Source organism: Leopardus geoffroyi, chromosome C1, assembly GCF_018350155.1.
Source record: "Leopardus geoffroyi isolate Oge1 chromosome C1, O.geoffroyi_Oge1_pat1.0, whole genome shotgun sequence".
NCBI classification, from domain to species: Eukaryota; Metazoa; Chordata; class Mammalia; order Carnivora; family Felidae; genus Leopardus; species Leopardus geoffroyi.
This window is the reverse complement of record NC_059328.1, coordinates 64,131,985-64,156,089: the sequence shown is the minus strand read 5'-3', so window position 1 is coordinate 64,156,089 and position 24,105 is coordinate 64,131,985. Positions and strand designations below refer to the sequence as shown.

The following is a 24,105-nucleotide window of genomic DNA, read 5'->3' as shown; positions in this document are numbered from 1 at the left end:
AGAGCTGTGATTGTCAGAGCCTACAATACAGATGGTTATACTTGCGGGTCTGATCTTTGACGACTGTGGCATCTGTGTTCTCGGTTCCAGGTTAAGCAGCTTCTCTTTCTTCAATGGGCCAGCCATTGAATATTATTTTATGTACTCTTTACAATTGGTATGTTTCATTTGGACTTTTGCTTTATTTTTTCATCAGGATTCAAAATGTAAACCAACACATTTCATTGAAGTCTAAAATAGGTTTTCTGTGATTCATACACATCACTGAAAAATATAGGATTACATGTATGCATTTAAACATACACACAACACACACACACACACACACAAATGGACTCTGTGCATATATACAAACATCCTTGGTTTTTCTTTGATAGGTTTGATAGCAAGGTAAAACATAGTCTAGAAGGTTTATAATTCCCATTACCATCATAACAATATAAATCATTACTACTTATCACTATGCTAACTTAGAAAGGATTCAAACATTCATATTAAAACCCTTTTTAAAATTTCCTTGCTTTCTTCTAAATTCTGCATAAATAAAAATAATATTTACTCTATTATTTCTAGCTTGCATGCTTTTACGCTGATTTCAGCAAATTGTGGCCATTTTCAATAGTCCATTTGTCTAGAGCATTGGATGGAATTGAAACGTGTTTGTTTTTTACAGATGTTAACTCCTGGAATACACATACATCAGTGAGAGAGAGTTCAGTTGAATTTTTCAATGTTTAGCTGCTGGATGAAGCCTTTCAGTTGACTAGAACTAGTGGAAATGGCCAGAAATTTGTGTGACAATTTTGAATTCCTCCTTTGTCATTCTCTTCTCTATCAGTAACTCTTGGATGAAAAGTTTCTCAATATGAGAGAAATTAGACTTTGTATTTCCACTAGAATTAGGAAGCTGAAGGCAAAAAATACAGAACATGGAAGCAGAGAACATTAAGACTGCAGAGAAAAATAAGCTATGTGATTCTATCAAAATTCTGATTACACTGGAAATCATCCAATTAGGTCTTCAAATTGAGAATAATGGTTTTTGTTTCCCACTTTTAGAAACAAAGAGATGAGAGACAACGACAATAAAAAGTGGGATTGAGGTTTAGTTAAGAAAAAAAAGGGGGGAAGGGAGGGGAGGGAGGAGAGGAAAGGAGAGGAGAGGCCACCCTTACCCCTCCAGAGGAAACACTGCCTGCTACAAACAACTGCTGCCACAGAGTGGCTGTGGCCACTACAAAGTCTCCTGCTAAGTCTTCTTCATAGAGACAGGAGAGCAGACAAGCGTTGAAAGTTTCTTTTTGGTAAGGACTGAAACAAATAGGTTTACCCCTGCATTTACCAGAAAACTAAATAAATTGTGTCATTCCCTGAATCATTCTGAGAATCACATGTTCCTTTATATTTAAAAGTGGAACTTCTATATCACAACAGGGGGTTAAACAGTCTGTATTACAATTTTAACATTTGCATCTGTTTATTTTTCTTTGTGTGGGCAATTCTATCCATCATTAGCTCAAAAAATCTTGACATACACAGAACTAAAAACCATATGAGGATACAACAGAAGAATAACAACAGTAACAGTTCCACCGTGGTGTTTGGTCATTTTCATGGATGTATTGGTGTTATCAAAATGGCAGCAGAGAGCAGCAAAGAGGCTTTGGTCCAAGATGGCTCATTTAATGAGAACTAATCATGGGACCTAGCATGGTAAAGACCTCCTAAGGTGAAATGTATCATCACTCTCATCCTCCAAATCATTCTCTGTAAGTTAAGCTTGGCTGCATCTTTTGAATCATTTGCAAGGATATTTTTGATCTCTCAGCGACTCTCTCAGCAAATCAGTCCTATAATATTTAATGAACAATGACTATATGGAGAACAATGTCATCTCAAGATGGGGACAGGAGACTGTATTTCTCTGCGTTCATTCCCTCTGTTGTCCTGCTTCCTCATTTTTCTCTACCTAAAAAGAGTCATTTAAAAAAAAAAATCAAAAGTACTTACGTTCACAGGAGTCCTAGTGTATGGCCAAGACCATCTTTGTGATACTTTTTGCATATCCTGATATATTATATTTGGCACTGAAATCAATTGGTTACTAGTCTACATAAATGCTATTCTATACAAATATTAGCAAAGGGAAGATCTGGAATATATCAAAGCAATTAACAAATTACAGCTTATCTGCTAAGGAGATGTCAGAATGTGCAGGCAATAGTCCAATGGATGGTCACAGGCATCACATGAGACAGCATATGTATGAGGACTCTACATGACAAAGCACTTTGGACATTAAGGTCATTATTATTGTTGTTATTATGGTATAACAACTGATACACTGTGGGGGAAATAAACCCCAAGAAGGCAAAAGTTCTGGTCAGATTTAATACAAGGAATCATCTCCTCTCCATGTCTAACAGTTGGCACTTGGCAACGATAATGTAATGTATGGAGAGATGCATCTTGAGCCTATAAAATAGAAATTTGAATATACAAATATATATTATGAAGTATGGTAGGATACAAATTGATGTAAAAATATGCTTTGCTTTCCTCGTTTCATGATTTTAAAAAGCATATATTTTTGTGTTGTTGAATGTTGAAATAGAGTTAGTAAACCCTTTTGGTTATGTTTTAAGAATGTTTTCACAGTATATGTTATTACAGTGTTGGTATCTTACATGTTAAATAGCTTTCTGAAATATTTAGGACTCAACCAAAAATAACTAAACAGGAATAGAGATCACTCTAGTACCGGGTTAGGTTATATTGTTTGGGGTAGTGAGAATGGAGTGGTGGGAGCAGAAATCCATCAAGATCTGCTAGTTGGCCCATTTTGAATTAAGTGTTTGAATTGTTGAATAATCCTGATGGGTATGATGGCCATGATATCTCCCTTGTTAATCGAGAAATGGCCTGAGGCTTCAGCTGTAGGAGGTACTATAGGACCATGGTATGTCAGGAAGATTCCTTCACTGCCTCTAGGCTAACTAGTAAGTGTGGTACAATACTTGTACCCAGATAGAATTTCTTGGGTCAGTGTTTGACAATCAACCATTCAAGATGGTGGAGCTGCTCAAGTTGAAGAGACCATAGAGTCAATAACCTAGTCTCACGAGGCCAAATCCCATGGCTTTTGAAAGTTACTCACTGTTCAAGAATACTGGGCAGCTATCTTGAAGGATAATCTTCCCATTTCTTAGGTCACGCTGTCATGTTACTGGCCTTCATTTCAATTCCAGTTAAATTATAAAGTGCAGTATGTAATGTTGAACCTTCAGAATAAATGGAAAGAGCACAACCACCCTCCATGAAATCCCAAGTTCAAATTACTGGCAGGGTCACCATCCATATCTGAGAATGTACAGACTTGATCATCATCGTTGTCCTTGTCATCACCATCATCGTCATTAGCATCAATATCATCACAGTTGTGGTATTACCATGTCAAGTGTTGTGGCAAGATCAGAAAAACTAACATCAAGACACTGTCCAGTTTGGGTGTGTGAATATTATCCTGTGTTTCTTGGCCCATTTAGCAAACACTTTCTTTTCAGTGATAAACCTGTGCCCCCCATATGGAGCATGTTCATGAAGAAAATATTCATCACACTCATCTCTTCCTTGTTCATAGTAATGATAGGGGACTTTTCTATATCCTTCTGTCCTAAAAAAGAACAAAAAAAAAAAAAAAAAGAAAAGAAAAGGAGAGAAGAATTAAGATGAAGAATGAAGCAGTGATTTGCAAGAATCCATTATGTGTCCAGTAAATGCATTTACTTGCAAACCCATGCATGATTCTTGTCCATGAACTCAGTTAAAAGCTATTATGTATAAAAGCTTTTAGGAAGATGTACCAGACCCTTAGTGCTTTAATAAATCAAATAAAATTTATACATCACACCAATTGCATTCAAACATACACCTATCCCTTGAAGGAGGAAATGGTATATAATGGAAGCAAACTTTGGATAGCTGATGCTCTTGCAGAGCTTGAAGAAGCTTTGTGATTTTTCAGGGTAAGATATTCAGTTCATCTGTGCTCCATTATACTTATATTTAGGGTAGAAATATTAGATCGTGAAGATTGTGGTTTAGTTACCATTTGGATTGAATTACATCATGCCAATTCTTAGTAGAGAAATCCATTTCATTACTTTAATGACGCATGGAAGGTTTTGTTTTTTATTATTAAATAATTAGAAACAACCCCTCCAGCAGGGGTATACTATGGACAAACATACCCATTTTAAATAAGTATCTGGCAGATTACTCACTTATTAGTGAAATATAATTTCCAGGAATTCTTGTTAAGCTGTCAGCTTCTCTGAGGCTTCAGGACATTTTGTCCTTCATGATCAAATATAACCATTGAGTAGCTAGCTATCCATCAAGCCCTTAGAGCAGCAGAAATGACAAACTTGCTTTGCAAATTAAATAACCACTAAACTTGTTCTGTATTTCCAAGCCACAAATCCCTGATATGCTACTGATTAAGGGAAAAATGTTCCTTCTGACATTTGACATTAGATTGTAGTAAATATTTTTCTTTTTATCACCCCTAAAAGTCACAACTTGATGTGCTGACAATAAAATGTCATGTCAGCAAAGAGCACCGGGAAATAATTGTTGCTTTATCTGTTTTTCCGATTTATGGTATTAAAATGAATTGTGATATTTTGACAAGATATCAGAATTGGAGATGCATAAAAATAATTTCCTGTGATCTTACTTGCAGTAGGTGTCATTTATCATCCCGTAGACGTGAATGCCATAGCAGGCATCCATGGCCAGAATGAAGGTAAACCACCCCGTGCTGAGATAAGAGCCAGACTGGACTCTGTGGGGGGAACAAAAACAAACAATAATAATGAACAAAACAAAACAAACAAAACACATACACAGAACAACAATAAAGTGTGATGAGAAACGAGCAACCTTTTATCAAAAACATAGCACTTGTTATCAGGAAGAAGCATTAAGAAACTTGACAATCTGTCAAAGATACACACTTATTTTGAATTATCTCTGAATAATTTATAGGCATGCTCTCACTCTTACTACCTTAAGCCTAGGAGCTATGCTGTATGGAAGAGAAGCCATATGGCAAATATCTGAAGTCAAATAATCCTGCTCCCTTCGGGTAAAAAAATAATTTATTTGATTTTCCGTAAGACACAAATTAGTGCTGTATATCAGAGGACAGGTTTTCTAAAGCTGCTTGGAGCCCTGATGGAAACTGAATGATAATGGTGTTATCTTGCTTACCTGGACATATCACTTTCTTTAAGACTTGTTGGGTTTCTCAGTGGAAATTAGATGCAGTGTGTAGGTGAATTACTTGGTGTAGGAAAGCATCTGCAAAATTTTCCTTTACTGATTTCCAGACATCATGAGACAAGACTTTTCCTTTGTAAGACCCATGTTACCAATCTTTTCAACACACTTTTATTGAACACCTACTATGTGCATTCACTGTTGTAGATGCTGGCGATACACCAATTATCAAAACAACCAATGCTTCTGTCTTCATAGATTTTGAGGTGGCTGTGTTTATAAAGGTTGGCCAGAGAAGGCCTCTTTGATAACAGGAGCAAAATCTGGGGGTGGGGGACAGGGGACGGTTGTTCACGGTGGGGTGGGAATAGGAAGAAGCTATGGTGGAACATATTGGAAAAGACAGTCTCATGTGTACAGTCTTCCAGGTCTCATCTTGGCTGCATTAAGAATGAGCCTTGAGCCTGGAACACTTCCTTAATAAGAGATAAGGAGCCCTCACAGCCTGTTCCAGGCTATTGCCTTGTGTGGGAATATCTTTCCCTGTTTCAGACTCAATATGTACTCCTTTGTTCTGCTTAAGTATGCATGTTACATGACACCTGACCAAACCCACTATTATATCTGTCCCCTGCCAAGAGTGGACAGGGTTCTTTGCTCTGCATCACAAGACAGGTTGCATGTAGGCCAAGGGCTCTGAATTAGCTGCCAGGAAGGACCCATTGGCCGTGGGGACCAAGGCTCACTATTGGAACTGATTTTGTTCTGTCTCTTCTCAATGTGAGTAAAGTAATGCTCCATCCAGTGTTTGACCGTATTGTATTTTTCTTGCTGATTCAAATAAGGTACAGTGGGAAGAAGTGCTTGGATTTCTACCTTTGGTGATAGGAGACAGATGCCACTTGCTCAACAGACCATAGGAGAGGAAAGTGTTCCAGGAAGAGGAAATGTAAAGGGCAAAACCACAATTGTGGAAGTGTGCTCGGTATGTTTAAGGAAAAGATGGGAATCACAGTCACTGAAGGAGGAGAGTGGCTGATGTAGTTAAGATGTAGTGCTGACTGGAAGAGTCTGCCAAACTTCAGCAGCTCAAGGGAGCATTAGATGAAAAGCTGGATCTCCATGCTTGGCTTTAGCCAAGGGGACCCAATCCATCTAAATGAATGACTGCCTATCTCCTTAATGTCTTTCCATGGGGGCATTGGGTCTTGCCAGGTTATCTGGCAGCTGTGCAGCACCATTTCTAAAAAAGACTAAATTTTGTACCTTCCATTTAGACTTCCTGGCATACGGGAGCATAGCCAGCTCTTCTAGAACCTGACACGTAGCCACTGATAACCACTCTCTAGGTAGAGCCCACCAGCCAGTAGATGCTGCCCACTGATGTCCTATATTGTGGATACAGTTCTCTAGTACCAAACCATCAGTGTGCTATAATTAGAACCCCGAATCCTTTGATCCTTTTTTTTTTAAACAGGCATCATTTAGTACCAAATTACTTAGAACATGTAAGCAGTTCAGGAGCAATATAAGCTCACAGTGGGTGTTGGTAACTGGATTTTCTCACTTTCATTTTAATTGACTTGGATGATTTGTAAGGAGAGAAAAACCCAGTCCATATATATCCATCCCCTCTGCTCATTTGCCACTGAGTCTGAAATCCACTATGTAAGTTGTCTTTCTTTGTATTTCCTGGTGTGCGTCCTAAATGGGAAATATTCCAGAAACAGGACCACATTGAGTTACATGCACTTTCCTCTGCGATAAGAAGAGCAGCAGCCGCATGGGTTAGGAATGGGTGCCAAATGGATGGGAAGATGTACCAGAGGGAGGCGAAATACACTCAAGAGCAACTTTGCTTATTATACAACTTAACTTGTGGTCCATCCTGTGTTCTGGGGTCTGAGGGGGAGCAGCAATGATGAGAACTGCTTAAAGCACCATCTGCTTAAAAGTCCTTATTTGAAAACTGGGAGAGATCAGAATAGGCAAGAGTCTTGATTAAAAGCTCCCAAATCGAATCTAGAAATTTTGTCTGCGTGCTGAATTTTTTCTGGTTATATTCCTACTTGAATTGTATACACCATTTACTCTTCTTGCCTTCTCATTCTATTTTTTTTCAAGCTTTCTATCCTCTCTTTCTTCATTACTAGGCTGACCATGCACTAGCAGAGATCAACTAAACATTACAGCATTTATTTGTACATGAGGAGGAAAACAGGTCGCACTCATTCACCCATTTATTGGTATTTTTAACAGACATTTATTGGGATCCTATGCTAGAAGGTAGTGATGAATACTTTCTTAAAGAATATATAGTCTAGTAGCACACCTGTTAAAACAATCACAATACAGTTTCACAAAACACAATCCCATGTGTTCCAGAGTCAGTAGAGAATAGGTATGGAATTGAGAATGTGGATATCTGGTTTCACATTCCAGGTTTGCCACTATCAAGCCTTGGAAAACATGTTTATCTTAATTTCCTTGTCTCTAAAATGAGATGGTTGGACTAAGTCACATCTAAGGTTTTTTCCAATTTTAAAATCAATTGCTTCTGTGATCATCACCCTTAATAGCCTTACCCATTCTACAGTAACATGCTCCACACATGTTGAATGTGTAATTAATGTACACCTTAATCAGTGAGATCACATTAATGTCCACTTCTGTGGTGGGTCTGCCACTAAATGCCTAAGGCATATATAAAAATGGTACAAAGTTTTTACCTTGCAATGGTAGTGGCTATAGCCACTAAACTTTTGGAGGAAGGAGCTCCGTATTTCCTTCTTTCACACTACTGCTCATGGAATGTGCTGGAATGGATGTCCAAGCCCAAGGACACAACTAGATCGTAGTATTGAGACTAAAGCTTAATTTGAGAGAAAAAGTAAACCTAAATTAGGGCAAATTTTCTTTTTATGTGGTTTTCTTGGGAGTCAGTTTGGCCTTGGAGTTGCTAACTGTTAAGGCCAAGATAATATTATAACTCCAAGATAAAGGAAGGAAGATCATTTGTGTGACATATGGACCTCTATTCTGCAAAACAACTCTCCTGGCTCATTCTGGTTCAACTTAGATAGTTGAGAGCTGAGCAACAAACCTTCAGAACAGAACCCAAGGGTAAATAGGATGCAATTGTCGAAGTGGGTCTTCTATGTATCTACCTTCTCTCTACCACAGAAAAAGAAGGTCAAGAATTTCAGAGTTTGGCACCTGGTTAAATATCTTTCCATGTTACCAACTACTAAGGAAAATTTACCATGTCTCTGATACTTAATTATCTTTAAGCCTAACCTGATTTATTTTATTTCTGGATAGACAGATCATAATTGCCTGAAAATCTTCAAGCAAGCTGTGTTGCATTTGATTCAGGCTGAGGGGGCTCATACTGCTTAAGTGTCCTGTCCTAAAAACAGCACTTTAATTAGACAGTTGCATTTTCTCTCTCTGGTTCCTCTGATAAATTTGGGATGTGAAATCATGTGAGGCTTCCTACCCATGTCGGTGACTGCAAAGTGGTTTCTTCTCAAAATACTTGGAGCTAATGTCATCTAAAGACACTTGCAGTGGCATAATGGCAACTGCTACATTAATCCAAGAATTCTTCTGAATAATTGCCCTGGTGATCTGGGTCTCTAATGGAACTCATTGCGCCTGGATGGCACTGGCCCTGGGAATTTTTGTAGCTACACCATTCCAAACTCTCCTGCTGTGTGGATGTACTAGAAATAAGGATATATAAATTTTACTCAAGTAGACCTTTTGAGGTTCAATAAAAACAACAAAAAGACTTAAGCTGACATATGTGAAATTGTTTATGCTTTTCAGATAGAAGAGAACTAGTAATAACTATAAGATGCTTTAAAAATTCCTAAAGGGTCTCCTCTGGGGCCAAATACTGTCTTGTAATTCGTCACTTGTGCACGCAGCCCTAACTATGTACCAGCTGGCCATCAGCTATAGCACTTTTTATACCTTCTACATTTGGGGATCGATAAAAACAATTATTGTCATCTACAAATAAACAATCAAAATTCCCATAGGGATGATAAGATAATTTAAGCCCCTAATTCAATACAGTAAGAAAGCTTAAATTAATGTGGCAGAATAATGAGCCGTGCAGAGAAAAGTAAAGGCAGGAGTGTTAAGAGGAAGCTATCAATCATTTGTTTCCACTGGCCACACTTTACATCCCATTGCTCCCTGGTAATCAACATACTTACTACTTGGAAACTACTTAAATTTACTTGCTCATCTCTTGGAAAAATGATGCTGTCAACACCTTGATATAGCACATGCTTGAAGGCATATCATTTAAAATATGATCTTTCATCTAGTTTATTACCAATAAAATATAAGCTACCTTGCCCCTTGATGTTTACTTACTGTTTCTTGATGTCTAAAGGTCATCACATGCCCACAGGGATTCGTTGTCTGTCAAGCTATCCTTATTTTTACCAATCTCACTATCTTTGGCTGTCAGCATGCTTCATTCACCTGTACTTTTGCTTCTGAGCATGTTCTCTCATCTTCTCATTTCTGGAAACATATTGGGAAGCATTTTTCTCCTATTACCTGGCAAGCTGGAACTTTCTAATGAGTGAGATTTCCCTTTTGGCTAATTGCAGGGGAGGAACTGAAGAAACTAAAATGAATACCCTTCAAAAGAAAACTGGATTAAACTGAATCTACTATGTATTCACAGGATGCTCTGCTAATTATTGAACACCATTAGCTCAGTGACTTGGGTTCTGAACTCAAGAAGCTTATCTTTGATGGATGAAATAATAGCACTTTCTCTATGTCAGGGTTTCTCAATCTCAGCACTGTTGATATTTTAGATGAGATAATTCTTTGTTGGGGGTGTGTGTGCTGCTCTGTGCAGTAACTTCTTTTTGATATCTCACCAGATTCCCCAGTGCCTACTCTTGGCTTAGAGTAGTTTGCCCGAAAGATGTCCCTGATCCTAAAATTCAGGTTATCCCTATCTACAGTTCCCATTCTGCCCACTCTGTTGACTGTCCCACTGGTTTTCCTCATTCAGCCAAACATCTTATTCTTTCTCTTTACAAATCTATCTGAAGCCATTCACGTTTGGCTAATACTAAATCATTATCTCACCTTCTAATACAGCCCTAGGAATCAGTGAATTCACTTGGCCTAGGCCCGAAGGGCAAGTCCTGACCTGCAGTGGGGAATGTGCAATGGGAAAAGGAAAAATGTGGCAGGTAGGGGCAAGGATGAGGAGTCTAAGTTGCTTCAGTCGCTAGCTGCTTCCTCTTCATGGAAGGGTTCCTTTGGGGGTCTTTAGCTCAAACTTTGCAGCCTAAATTTTATTGTTTCTTACTCATTTCTTCTATGAACTGATGAAAACAAAGCCTGGGGCACTCCAAGCTAACATTTTAAAAGCATAATTATCATTTATCAAAGCCCAAAGGGGATCAAGACCCTCTAATAATGGAGGTTTATTGGAGAGCATAATATTGGCAGCAGCTTCTGAAATCTGCTATACTCAGGAGTAAAAAGGGAATTTAAAAAAAGAATTAATCAATATTTCATGTCTTGTTTTAACACTATTGGATCTCAGTTCTCTCATCAATATACGATACTGGCAGGATAAATAAAAATAGCAAAGTAAGTTTCCATATACTCTCCTAGGGAGGAGGAATACCTGACAGAATACAGATTATTCAATTAAAAACCTTCTTTCCCCCATTTTTTCAAAGGCCCATGGATAATGAAAGAACACATTTAAACAAAGAGACTGGGCAAGAAAAACAGCTGATGATTATCAGTAGCACCTTGGGATTCAATCTAATATTGTGAACCAGTCTAATGGAAGCAGAGCTCAAAGTGTGGAAACAATTTCAGCTGTCCCCAAGTCATATATTTTTGTATATTATTCGATAGTCAGGAGCTATGGAAATACTCTGGAGTTTTCCCATTATATTAACACTGTATATTTGTACTATCTATCAATGGTACATGCCCAGCAAATCTTTAGGCAGCAACAAGTTTCTGCAAATGGGGCAGCAGAATTCTTGATGTTGGCTTGAATCACTTGTAAATGGACATACACTTCTCAAATGGGTGAAAATATCATATTGTGGACAGTGATTCTTAAGAGAATGCATCAAATGAAAGAAATCTAGGCCTGAAAAGTAATGAAAAATGGACCATGAGTAAATGGAGAAATCCCAATCAGCAAATATGATGCCTGGGCTAATCAGTAGGCACTTGGACTGTGAATATAACAAATAGTTTTCCTGCCATAGAATCAACAGGACTCTCTGGCTCGTGATGAATGCAGTGAAATTGTACAAAAGGAGCATAATAAGAAACGACTGTGTTCTTTTCAAAATGTACATTTAAAAGTAAAATGGTACAGCTCCCAAAGGTATGATTTATGGCTGCTGTAGAAATAGAAGATACCACTCACAAAAATTACTTTGTTCATTCATCTCAGAAATTAAAAGGCTATTTTGCTCTTGCCCTTTGGCTTTTAAGCCCCTTCAATTGGAAATGTTGATTTCTGGAGTTTCATTCACTTTCTTAAATGAACAATGTAACCTCAGGAATGTCAGGGATGGACGGTGAGATCTCGTTGGCCCACTTCATTAAGGCCAGTCTGGCTCCTTAACCATACACTATTGACCGAATGGTATTCCCTCCAAATTCTTATGTTGAAGCTCTAATGCCCAATTTGATGGCATTTGGAGATGTGATTTTGGGAAGGTAATTTGCTTTACACTAGGTCAAGAGGACGGGCCCTCATGATGGGATGAGTGCAAGTAGAGGAGAAGGAAGAGGAGCAGGAGGAGGGGGGAGAGGAGACAACAGAGCTCTCTTTTTTCTGCATCATTTGAGAACACAGTGAGAAGGCTGTGAACCAGGAAGACAGCTTTCACCAGAAACTGTCCATGCTGGCACCAAGATCTAGGACTTCCAGGCTCCAGCACTGTGAGAAAGTAAATTTCCGTTGTGTTCAGTCTCGGGTATTTTGTTATGGCAGCCCAAACAAGCTAAGACAATGAGCATCTCTCCCACAAACCTAAACTCCCCACTGTATTTTCCAGGACTACTCGTGAACTCCCATCTCGTCACGTGTTCATTTTTTGAGCTTTAAACATATCTTGTACATGCCAGTTTTTGTCTTTTTACTCATTTTGCTGATATACACCTTCCTTCTTCCTGAAATGCTCTCTCCCACGTTCCCTTCAGTTTCTAATCTCATCAAGCTCATTCTGCTTACTCTCCTCCAGTCACATGTGGGTGTGAGGCACAGTACGATAGCCTGGGAAATACCAAGTTGCCCCTGATCTCAACTCAGGGTCAAGTGGGGGGGACAGGCTTAATGACCACATTCAGCAATCGAGCTATCAAGGAGGTAATTTCCTTAAAGTGCTGTGGGACTACCGTGGGAAGAGCAACAGACACAGCTGAGGGGAACTGGCGATTCCTTTCCCAGCTAGAAGTAAGAGCTGGGCTGTGGATTAAGGTGAAATGAGAACACCAGGCAGAAAAAGGAGAAGGAAGAGACTCTCAAACAGAGGGAATGGCCTCTGTAGTTGCACTGAGGTATGAGAATAAAGGGAATACAGAGTAGTTCTCATATGTCCTCTAATCTGGAATGGACCTCAAAACATCATGTGTTTGTTTATTTTCATAATAGATTATTGGTTAGAGACAGGATACATACATAACACTGATTTATTTTTCTTCCTTACATTATGCTTTGAAATATTAGAGATATCTTGATGTTCTATATAGTTAGTCTTTTCAGATGATGGAAATTTATGGATCTGGATGAAAGTATCTAGGGAAAAATTGGCAGAATTATGTTTTTTCCTTCCTCATTAAATTCCTCATTAATTCAGGATTGAGAACAAATGTAAACAATATATGACTAAGAATAAAAACAATTAAAATATGTGTGATGATAACAGATGTACCCAGTAGTGTCTGTCTGTGTTATAAACTAAGTTACAAGTCCTGAGCAAGCAGCCTTCCTCAATACCTACCTGGAGGCTCTCGATCTATGCCATTTTAAAGGGCAACACTTTTGATATAAACATTGAATTTACTGGATTTTTCTGATGAATGAAAATTTAAAATGTGAACCTTTTAAAATACGTTTCAGCTCTAGAGACACCGAACTAAAGACCTCAAAAGCAACATCTCCACCAGCAAGTAAAGCTTGTACAGGAAGAGATGCTACTCTGTCCCCTTATAACCAATCTCTGTCTCCAAACTCTGTTGTTTGCCTTGGACCTCTGCTTTCCCTAATGGCCCATAATTTGGAAGACATGAGAAGTTATGGACAGCCTGTGTAGGTTCTACTTTCAAACTATTCAAGCTACCTTAGAGGCCCTTGTCTCAATAACCATAGATTTTTTTTTTCATCTTTCCTGTATTACATTGTATTGTTCATTCCCTCCAAGAACATGGCTTGCTTGTGAGTGCAGTAACTTCCCTGCCTCACTGACTTTGGACTTGGCCAAATGACTTGCTTTGACCAATGGAACAGAAGTAGTATTAATAGTTCCCAGTAGAACATTTAAAAAGCATCACGTGGCTCCCATTTCTTACAAGTCTTCCCTCCATCATAGGAACAACACATCCCAGGAGGGGGTGCTTTTTAGCCCGGGTCCTGCGATGAGGTAACACATGCAGCAGACATGGGCCCAAAACTGGAGCCAAGTTCAGCTAAGCTTAGCAGAGTTATAGCTGATCATGACCTGTGAGTAGGAAATAAGTGTTCTTATAAGCCATTGAGTTTCAGGGTTATTTGTTATGCAGCAAAGAGCTGACTAAACTTTTCTTTTTATTATTAATAATAATAACTGCTACCACTCATGGAGCATTTATCTGTACGAGACATTGTTCCAAGAGCTGTGTATAGGTCATGTCATTAAATCCTCACATCAACCCCAACCTATGGGGGGGCATTAATATCCCCATTAAACAAATGAAGCTTCAGGGAGTTATAAATGACTTACCCAAGGACAGTTGACACCAGAAAATTCAGGTTCTTAACTAAACTCTTTCTCAGTCGTGGGTCTCAGAATCGCCCAAGGCGATCAGACACCACTGTTTGATAGGACAGTAATCAAAGAACTTCAAGTCTTCAGATTCTATTGTTAACCCTCTAGGAAATCTTGAACATGCCACTTCTTGGGCCACAATTTTTTTTTTTTTTTTTTTTTTTTTTTTTTTTTTGATGGCAGAACAAGAATAGCATAGGTAGGCTTAGGGTCTTTCATCACTTAAGTTCTGTAATAGCAGTCATGGTAACATAGCCCATGCTGGAAGGTACAGCTGTATATTTTAGCACAGAGTTACTACTACCACTTTATAGATTTGTATTTATAACTTCAGGATTCAAAACAGTTTTTAGAATTTCAGCCATGGTCGTGTTCAAACAATAGCTGTATGCCACAGGTGCAGATATATGCATCATCTTTAATATTTTTATATTTTTTATTGTTTTTATCCCTTTTTGAGAGAGAGAGAGAGAGAGAGAGAGAGAGAGACAGAGAGACAGAGCGTGAGTAGGGGAGGGGCAGAGAGAGAGGGAGACACAGAAGTCAAAGCAGCCTCCAGGTTTTGCGCTGTCAGCACAGGGCCCTTTGTGGGGCTTGAACTCACGAACCGTGAGATCATGACCTGGGCCAAAGTCGGATGCTTAACTGGCTGAGCCACCCTGGCGCCCCTGCATCAACTTTAAAAAAAAAAATGAAGGCACAACTCCTGAAATAATGATCAAGTTCCTAGATCTACTTCATTCCCCAGACATGGCTTTCAGCCCTTAGGTTCTATAACCTTTCCATAAATTCTTCTCTTTGGCTTGTGTCTGCTGGAGGAGGAGTCTGTTACTTGAAACCAGAGATATGATGTTGGATTGGTTGACTTATAAGACCCTTTCCAAAAAAAATGAGTCTATTAAAAACTCTAGGTATAATTAGGGGCTTTACTTCTAACTAATCTTTAACTCTTATTAACAATCACTATTTGATCTGATCCTAGTTATACTTTGGCTTAAGAAATTGCTTCTTTCTAACTTACCCTTCAACTTATCTTGAAATCATGCCCTTCCTAAATTGATGTGGGCTTCAGTATTCTGAATGCTAATCACCTTCCTCTACCCAAGGCATAGGTGCCTGTTCCACTGCTAACCTGATAAAGGTAATTAATAGGAGGTTTTGACTTTTTCTTCTGGTTCTCTTATCATCCATTTTTTCTGCATATACTTTCTTTAAGACTGAAGCAGAAAAAAGAAAGTAAAGATTGTAATCAGGTAGGAGTACATCTAAGTAGATAAAAGCCCTTTCTTTCCTACTTTTCATTTTTTAAAACAGAAATGAAATGAGTCACTTTCCCTTAGCTTTTTGACTTAACTGGAACTTGAATGAAACCAACCAACCAATATTTCCTTAAGAAATAATCCTAGCACAGAATCAGACTCAAACTTGCTTCTGACAAAAATGCTTTCTGAGCCCTTGTTTCTCTTTCAAAATGAAAATTTGTGTTTATAAATAACTCTTAAACAACTTGAAAGTTTTAACAAGGATTGAAGACAGAGATTTGAGGTTATTTCACACCATTGAAGGAGAGTGGATATCCAAGCTTCTTGCTAAAGCCTCCAATACTGCTGGGATCGTCACTAAACCAGCCTCAGCCAGGGCCTAAGCAATCAGCTATACATAATTGTGAAACTTAAAAAAACACAAAGTAGCTCTCACATTCTTCTGGTTAAGAAAGACGAATTTTGCTACCTATCTGAAGCTATTACCACTTTTTTGACGGAGTTAAATGGCTCAGTAAGTCCTGAAATAAATTATTTCGTGTGGCATATTTATTTTTAATAGGAAAAGCTAAGCAGTATCCCCATGTTCCCCATCTATTAAAATTGTTTTTATCTGGCTCACTAAAGAAGGATAATTCAATTAGAAAAGGTCAGAAGCAACAACTAACATACAGATCTCCAGGCACTGATAAGTTTTGTTTCTAAGAGAAGGAGGCCTATTTGTCAGTTTTCCAACAGGCTGACAGTCACTGACTACCTTACACAGCACCTTTGCAAATGATAGGCCATCACCTGTGTATCCAAGCAGGCACTCATCTAGTTCTTCTACTCTAGCATGAGCAAATTCCTCGAAAGGGAGTCTGTCTGCTGTGGCAGAACACCTGAAGTCAAATGATGTGGTGATGGAATCTTCCTTGAAACAGTCAAAGCTACTGGAGTCTCACCTATAAACCAGCTGTTTGCCCACTAAGGTAGAAAGTTATCCCAACTTAATTTTGTTCAGGAATTTCAGTCCTAAAAAAAATCCATTTTTCTCTCTATTCTTGAGACAGGATGTGGTTTGAGAGGAGAACATTCTTACTTTGAAATCTAATCCAGGTTTTCCAGTTGAGCTAGACTCCCTGCTTAGTGAAGTGAATAATTTCTTTCACGGAGGTGGTGTTTTTCCCATAGTGTTGCCACACAGCTTGGCCAGCAATCTATGGGGGAAAGGACCTGTGTGTGTTGATTACAGTAAATTCACACATGGGAATAAGTCTTTCTGTGCATACTCTCTCCACACCAGAGCTTCCCCCATACCTGTATCTCCAGAAACTTACAGAACCAGGGTATCCCCTCTTCTTTTTCGCAGTAACTTACTCTACCCATATAAGGAAAAAAAAAACAGGAATATCAAAAAATGTAAGGAAGAGAGAAGATAACGGCAGTAATTCCTTTGCTCCAGTCAGAAGAGAAAACTTTCAGGTGTCTCCAGAATTCTCATAGCCCATATTTTCATTGATCCAGAGTAGACAAAATGCCATAAAGAGAGAACTACAACACAGAGCTAAGGCAATATATCCTAGAAAGGGCCAGAAAGAAAGAAATACAGAGTACAACTCAGAACTTGAGTTCTAATTTTATCGGATTGAAATGTGAGAGTGTTATCTCCCGGGATCTCCCTACATTGCAACAGTGGCACAATGTCAGAAAAAGAAATCTCCACACCCAAACTATAAAGAGAAGGGCAGAGGAAACAGTTGAAGATATCCTCCACCTGGCATATTTGTTTTCATCAGCTGTTGATAACACTGTGAGCCCATGTTTCTGATCCCTGACATTTTAACTAAAGATGTTGCAAGGGAGTGACCAGGAGTAAGAGCTACAGCACTCTGGAAGCTGTTGGATAGTGACAGCAGATGGACAGAATCACCAGCCTACTCGTATTTTTGGAGCCTGTTTATTGGGTTTCATCCATTCCTCTTCCATTCCCCTTAACTCTGCTTAGTCCTGAGGGTCCAAAATCATGTCAAAAGGATGAAGAGAACTACCACATTTGGTTTTGTAGAAGGGAAATACAAGGCATGAAATTCTGCCTTACCCCAAAATAAGAAAGTGATTTGAAGGTAGAGCTGCCTTCCTTCCTCATGAACTGGACAAAGACAACTGGTGAGTGATGCTGATGAACCGGGTTCTCACCAGCTCTGTCCTCATCATTGCTGCACCAATCCAATCCTGTGTTCCTGGAGCTGAACCCTTTTCTCCTTCCTGAAAAACCCTTTACTGTCACCAGAGACCAAAATCTCCCAAAAGTTCTGAGTACACAGTCTATTCCTTCTCCAAGGGGCATCCTTTCTTTTTATTTTATCCATCAGTGCCACAATACCCAGACCCCACCATCTATCCCCCACTGGAGCACTGGCCTCCATTTCCTAGTGATAGCCCTGATGCCACTCTCCTTGGAGACCTTCTTTCCAGTCTTCTCCACCCTTTCCCAGGCTCCATTTCCCAGCACTGCTCTGATAATGGATTCTGACTTTATTGTTCTGAGGATATGGTCTGAGTCTTCGTATTTGTTTTAAAAAATAAATAAGAAAAAAAGCCTTCCTAGGTGATTATAGTGTGATGTGTGCAGCCAGGGCTGAAAATCACTGCTATAAATGGTAGTTAGGTTTGAGGATTCTATTAGAAGTTGAGTTCCACTTTATTATAAATTAAATTAGCTTTTGAAGATTGGCTTGGAAATCTAACCACTATTTTTAAATTTGTTTCTTTAGCAAAATGTGTCCCAATTTATAAATAGCTGACTTGCAAACCAACTGCAAACTTGCCCGTGAAGGGATACGGGTTAGCAAAAATGTCCCATCTTAGATAACTATGTCTGGCACACAGTAGGCACTCAATATGTCTAATTTAATGGAATAAATTTTGGAATGAAAGATGTTCCTAAGTAGAAAATTGCCGATATTTTTTTCCCAGGGAATTTTAAACAGTTTGCCAATGTGTTCTCATTGATGATGTAACAGAGAGGCTTACTGATATGCCTATGGATACACCACACGTCTGGGATGTGGCCTAAATCACCACTCAAAATTTGGTAAGTCTCACACACATCCCTTGCAGCCATTTACCTCCAGAATCAGGTCCCCCCACCCAGCTTTACTGAGATATTAATGACATAAAACATGTGTAAGATTAGTGTACATCATGATGATTAGATACACATACATATTGTGAAAAGTGATTCTCACAATAAGGTTAGTTAACATCTCCGCGTCTTACATTATTACAATTTGTGTGTGTGTGTGTGTGTGTGGTGATAACATTTAAGGTCTAGTCTCTTAAAAGTTTTCAAGTATATAATACAGTATTGTTAATTGTAGTCACCACAGTATGCATTCGATTCCTAGATCTTACTTACCTTTTAGCTGGGACAGAATCAGGTTTTAAACCCCTTTTTCTAGTCAGTTGACCCATAGCTTAGCCAGAATTCTGATTTCATCTATCAGGATTGAACTGTGCTCTGTACATTTTATAAATAACAAATCATAGCAAAGGGCTGTCTACATGTAGTGTGCTAAAGAAAAGAGAATAAATGAACCCACAGTAGATACATCAACATCAAGAGGCATAGTCACTATTAAATCCATGAAATCATAAGATAAAATATCAGTTTAACTAAATTAATTTCAGTCTCTTGCATTTTCACTGCAAAACAAACTCAGAAAATTAAGAGTGTCATTTATATCCTCCTGGTTTGGTAAAGCACATACTTAATGGAATCTCATGGTAATTAATGTCTTAGGTCATAATACGGACACAGGCAAGATTCAGGCACCTCTCCTACTGGTATGGTCTCCAGTTTCACAGTCAACAAAACCCAGAAAGTGACATTTGTATACTAGCCTCCCATAGGAAAGCGTCCTTAGTCTTCTGTCAGCACAAAGCTCTTTCAATTATGTTCAGACTGAGAAGTGCCATTTCATTTATCAGAAGGCCATTTTCCAGTTTTTAAATGGCTTTGGACCTGCCACTTCTCTGAGTAACCCTGACTAAAGAGCATTTGCCATTCACCTTGGACTAGGCTTGTAGCAATCCCCCATGACTAGCATGCTGTTAATATGGCTAATGTCTTCAGGATGGTGCCCTGACTTACTGAGGCTTCCTAAAACCCAAGCTTGCAACTGATGATTTGTACATTGTAAGAGAAGAAAAACTAAGTGCTCGCAACTGTGGTGCTGCTGTGAATGCTGTTTCCTTCTGCTTGCTCATGGTTCAGGAACTAATGATGATATTAATGCAGCCAAGAGGTAGATCAGATAGTAGATGGTTCCAGCTCCTGAATTATTTTAATTTTTTTTGGATGGTGGCACCATTGTTCTCCAAGCTATGTGCATCACCCTTGACTTTGCCCTCTCCCTCATCTTTCATGTCCCATTAGGTACTGAGTCATGTCAGTTCTTCCTTCATGTTATCTTTCCTGTTTCTTACTTTGCATCTCACTGCTACTTTAAAATCCTGGGTAACAAAGTGGCTTAGATGTAGGCCTCAGATAACTATATCCACCCATTGTGGTATATCTATGAAATCCATATTCACCTTTAACAGAAGGCAATGAGGTGATGACTGTGCTTGTAGCAGCAGTGGAAAGGAGCCCAATCCCAAGGAGCCACCATCAATACCCAAGATGTCCCTTCACAATCTTGGCATTTTCTTTAAAATCATGGAGGGGCTTAAAAAAATATATGTATATATATACATATATATATGTGTATATATAATATATATATATGTATGTATGTATATATATATATACACACACACATATATATATATTTGGATAACACTCAAGTATTTCCATGGAAAAAGATGTTTTCCTATCTCCCTATCCAATAATTTTCTCTAGTCACAGGTGACTTTATTGTGGAAACAGCCTCTATGTATTTCCCAGTGAGGTGTTGGAACTGAGAAAGTGCAAGCTGGGTTAGACACAAAATCAATATTCTTTGATTCAGTCTCTGCTCTTCACCATGGCACTTCCCCCATCATCTCTTTCAAGCAGGCAATGCAACAGGAAAATCAGATTTTTCTCTAATCAGGGGTAAGGAGTGATTTTCAGCTTTGTGATTGATAATCAAGGAGCTTCAAAGAACTCAGTGTTGGTTAAAATATTGCAGCCATTCAAATCCTGGGTTCATACTGCTTCACGCCGCCAAAATCTTCTTTTGATTTTTCTTTTTCCCTTTGTGCAACACTACAGAAGTAGTAGTATTTTATAAGCATGTTAAGCATTGGCCTAGCACTGTTCAGCGGAAGGATCTTTGAATAGATGAATGGATGAGTTAGTTTCTCCCAACAATTCACCTTTAGACAATGTGCTTCTTTGAAGGGAACAGTGGTGCATGGAGGGGAGGGAACCACTTTTCTACTGATAGGCATTATTTTCCTCTAACATACGTGTTTCCTTTTTTTTGGCATTCATCACATTATAGAGTCACTCAGGGATGTATAATCTTAGCAGTTTCTTTTTGTCTTGAAAGAAAATACGAGCTGGATTTGGTTAAAGAATTGTATTTTGTGCAATTTGTGCTTTGGACAAAGGTATATTCTTTTTATGTTTATTCTGCCCAGCATGTGAAAATACAATTAGAAAAAAAAAGCTGGCAGCTTATTAGCTTATTTGTAAAAAATCATTTTGAGTAGTAAGTTCCTGAAATATTTGGGACCATTATTGCACCTTGAAAGTACTGAAATTTAAAGTTTCAGGGCTAAGAAATGCACTAACTAATGAAGGATTAAAAAAAAACCCATATATTTAGCACCTAGGGAGGGAGTTATTATATATAAACCTGGAAAAAAGATTCATTAAATTTATGTTCCACATTTTAGGAGCACATCGTTGCATAATACCGGGGAAAGACAACACATAGGCCTTTATTTAACAAACAATATGCAATTATTCAACAAACACTAAACACATCAAGTTGCCTGCTACTAGTTTGGCCCTGCACAGATAAAGTATTTTGCCTTTTACTGCTGAGTAATCTTTGTATTAGAAGGGAAAACATGTAAGCATTTTTGTGTGTCTTTATGCCTGAGCTTTTAGAAGATCTGTGAAGTATTCTGTCTATAATCATGTGGCATCTCTGAATAAAAGGTTCTGTGGTTTGGGGAGGAATTTGTCTCCAAAGGGACCTTAACACCCCATTTCTCCCCTTAATATTGGACCATAAAATGTCCAATATCATCCCAACACTGCTTCAAAGTGTTAAAAAACAAATCAATAGTCTTCAACCCTCTTCTTGGGATTCTAGATCCATAATTCACCCAGCTCTGTTTCCTCTCTCCCTCCAGGCCTTCATTCCTGTCACCTCACTTTGTGCCCAGCGTCAGTGACAATATGTTCATGGAGAAGTGTGGTGATTCTCCTGTCTGGGATTCTATCATTTCCTTCTTCCCTGACCTGACTTTGGTGACCCCCTGTTCTGTGGCGAACTGGAGTGACAAGAGCAAGGAGTTATTGCTTCTAAGCAGAGTAGGCTGTCTGCACCGTTAACCCTCTGGAGCAAAGAGCAATCATGTTTACTCGGAGCGAGGAAAAATGGAGACACTTGAAGCCTCATCAGTAAAGAAAATAGAGCTAACAGGGGGATTCATTTATAAGCTCACTGACAACCAGTTAGCACTGTGTTTGGGTTTGTCTCTTTTTTGGCTATTTTATAAAAAAATATTTCAAATTAAGAAAATAAAATCCTATGATAATTCCCATGTGGCATAAGTTGTTCCAGAGCCCAGAAAAATATGGAACATTTCCCAATTCATATTACCAATCCAGCATCACAGTGATACTGAAACCTGGAAAGAGCCAAAAGGGGGTAGGGATGAAAAATGACAGTACAATTACACTTATAATTACAGACTCAAAAATCCTCAATTAAAACCTAACCAACTGATCTTAGCACTAAATTAAATAGTCATACTCCTATGGCCAAGCAGGTTCTATTCCAGGAGTGCGAGGATAATTTAATATAAGGAAAGCTATTAATATGGCATTCCTCAAGTGTGTTAGACTGAACGAACCCTAAGTCAATGGGATACTAGTAAGTATTATACGAAGGAAGGGGGGACATGCAATGTTTGGAAATATAATGGTGGGTTTAACAAAGTTAACTGGATTGTTTTCTTTGTATTGAGATATAATTGACACACAGCACTGTATAAATTTAAGGTGTACAGCATTAATGACTGGATATGTTGTGAAATGCTTAGTTAACATTCATCATATCATATCAATACACAGCACACAAATGTTTCTTTTCCTTGTATGAGAACTCTGAGGATCTATTCTCTTAGCAGCTTTCAAATTTACCATACAGCAGTATGGGGTGTGCGTGTGTGTGTGTGTGTGTGCGCGCGTGCATGCGTGCGAGTGTGTGTGTACTTTTTTAACTGAATTTCTTAACTGCCAAATTCAGACTTCTCAGCATCTTTCACATGATAATGAGCTAATGAATCTGTAAGAAAAGAATATGCTATGCAACATTTCCCCAAGTTATTTGAACAGATGACAATTTCCTCCCTCCCTCAGTTTTTTTCATGGACCAGCCTGTGGAAAAAGTGTTCTCTGGGAAAACATTTTTGGTGGATCCTACGTTAAGTTAATACACTGTGTCACTCATTCAAGAAAACAAACACTACATCATTTCTTCAACAGATGCCAGAAAGAATTTGACAAAATTCAATATTCAATCCAAATAAAATTTTAACCTATGACTAAAGAGATATCTCCTAACATAATAAAGAACACCTCTCTTAAACGAAGGGTCAGCATCACAAGTAATGGTAAAAGTCTAGAAAATATGTGGCGTTAAAATGAAGAACAAGTGGGGGCACCTGGGTAGCTCAGTCAGTTAAGCATCTGACTCTTGGTTTTGTCTTGGGTCATGAGTTCGAGCCCCACATCAAGCTCTGTGCTGACAGAATGCAGCCTGCTTGGGATTCTGTCTCCCTCTCTCTCTCTGCCCCTCCCCCACTCGCTGTCTCTCCATCAAAAATAAATAAACATTAAGAAAAATAAAAATGAAAAATCAGTGCTCCTTTAAAAGAATGAATAACAAGAAAAACATGTATGTTATTATCTTGTTTTTCTTTAACATTGGTCTGAAGATTTTAGTGAATGGAATAAAACATGAAATGTTAATGATAAGAAGAAACAGAGATATTACAACTACAGGAAAAATTGTATAAAAATTGTAGAATGAAGCTAAAAACAATTAGAATACAAGAATGTGATAAACTGGTCCAATACAAAATACATATATTTAAAAATGAAAAGTTTTCTCTCATAACCAGAACCAATAGGTAGAAAATATAATGTACTGAAATAATCCTAAAACTCATATTAACAGTAAGAATAATTTAAAAATACTAAATAATAATCTTAATAAAAATTTGTGGGACTTTCAGGACTGGACTACCAGTTTCACTGACTGGGAAATATGTCCAGTCTCCCAAATGAATACATTCAAATGCAA

General features: G+C 38.4%; 1 protein-coding gene across 3 annotated transcripts in view; it reads right to left on the bottom strand.

Moving 5' to 3' along the window:
* Nucleotides 1-162: 162 nt before the first annotated feature.
* Nucleotides 163-24,105, bottom strand: part of ST6GALNAC3 (ST6 N-acetylgalactosaminide alpha-2,6-sialyltransferase 3) — a 540,386-nt gene continuing 516,443 nt past the window's right edge. For 2 of the 3 annotated variants that reach the window (XM_045477895.1, XM_045477894.1), the window contains exons 4-5: nt 4,739-4,846; nt 163-3,673 (exon numbers count right to left, since the gene is read on the bottom strand). In XM_045477895.1, coding sequence (XP_045333851.1) covers nt 3,487-3,673; nt 4,739-4,846 — 295 coding nt within the window. In that variant the 3' untranslated portion in view covers nt 163-3,486. The remainder of the gene's footprint in view (nt 3,674-4,738; nt 4,847-24,105) is intronic. The other variant, XM_045477896.1, reaches the window with a different exon arrangement.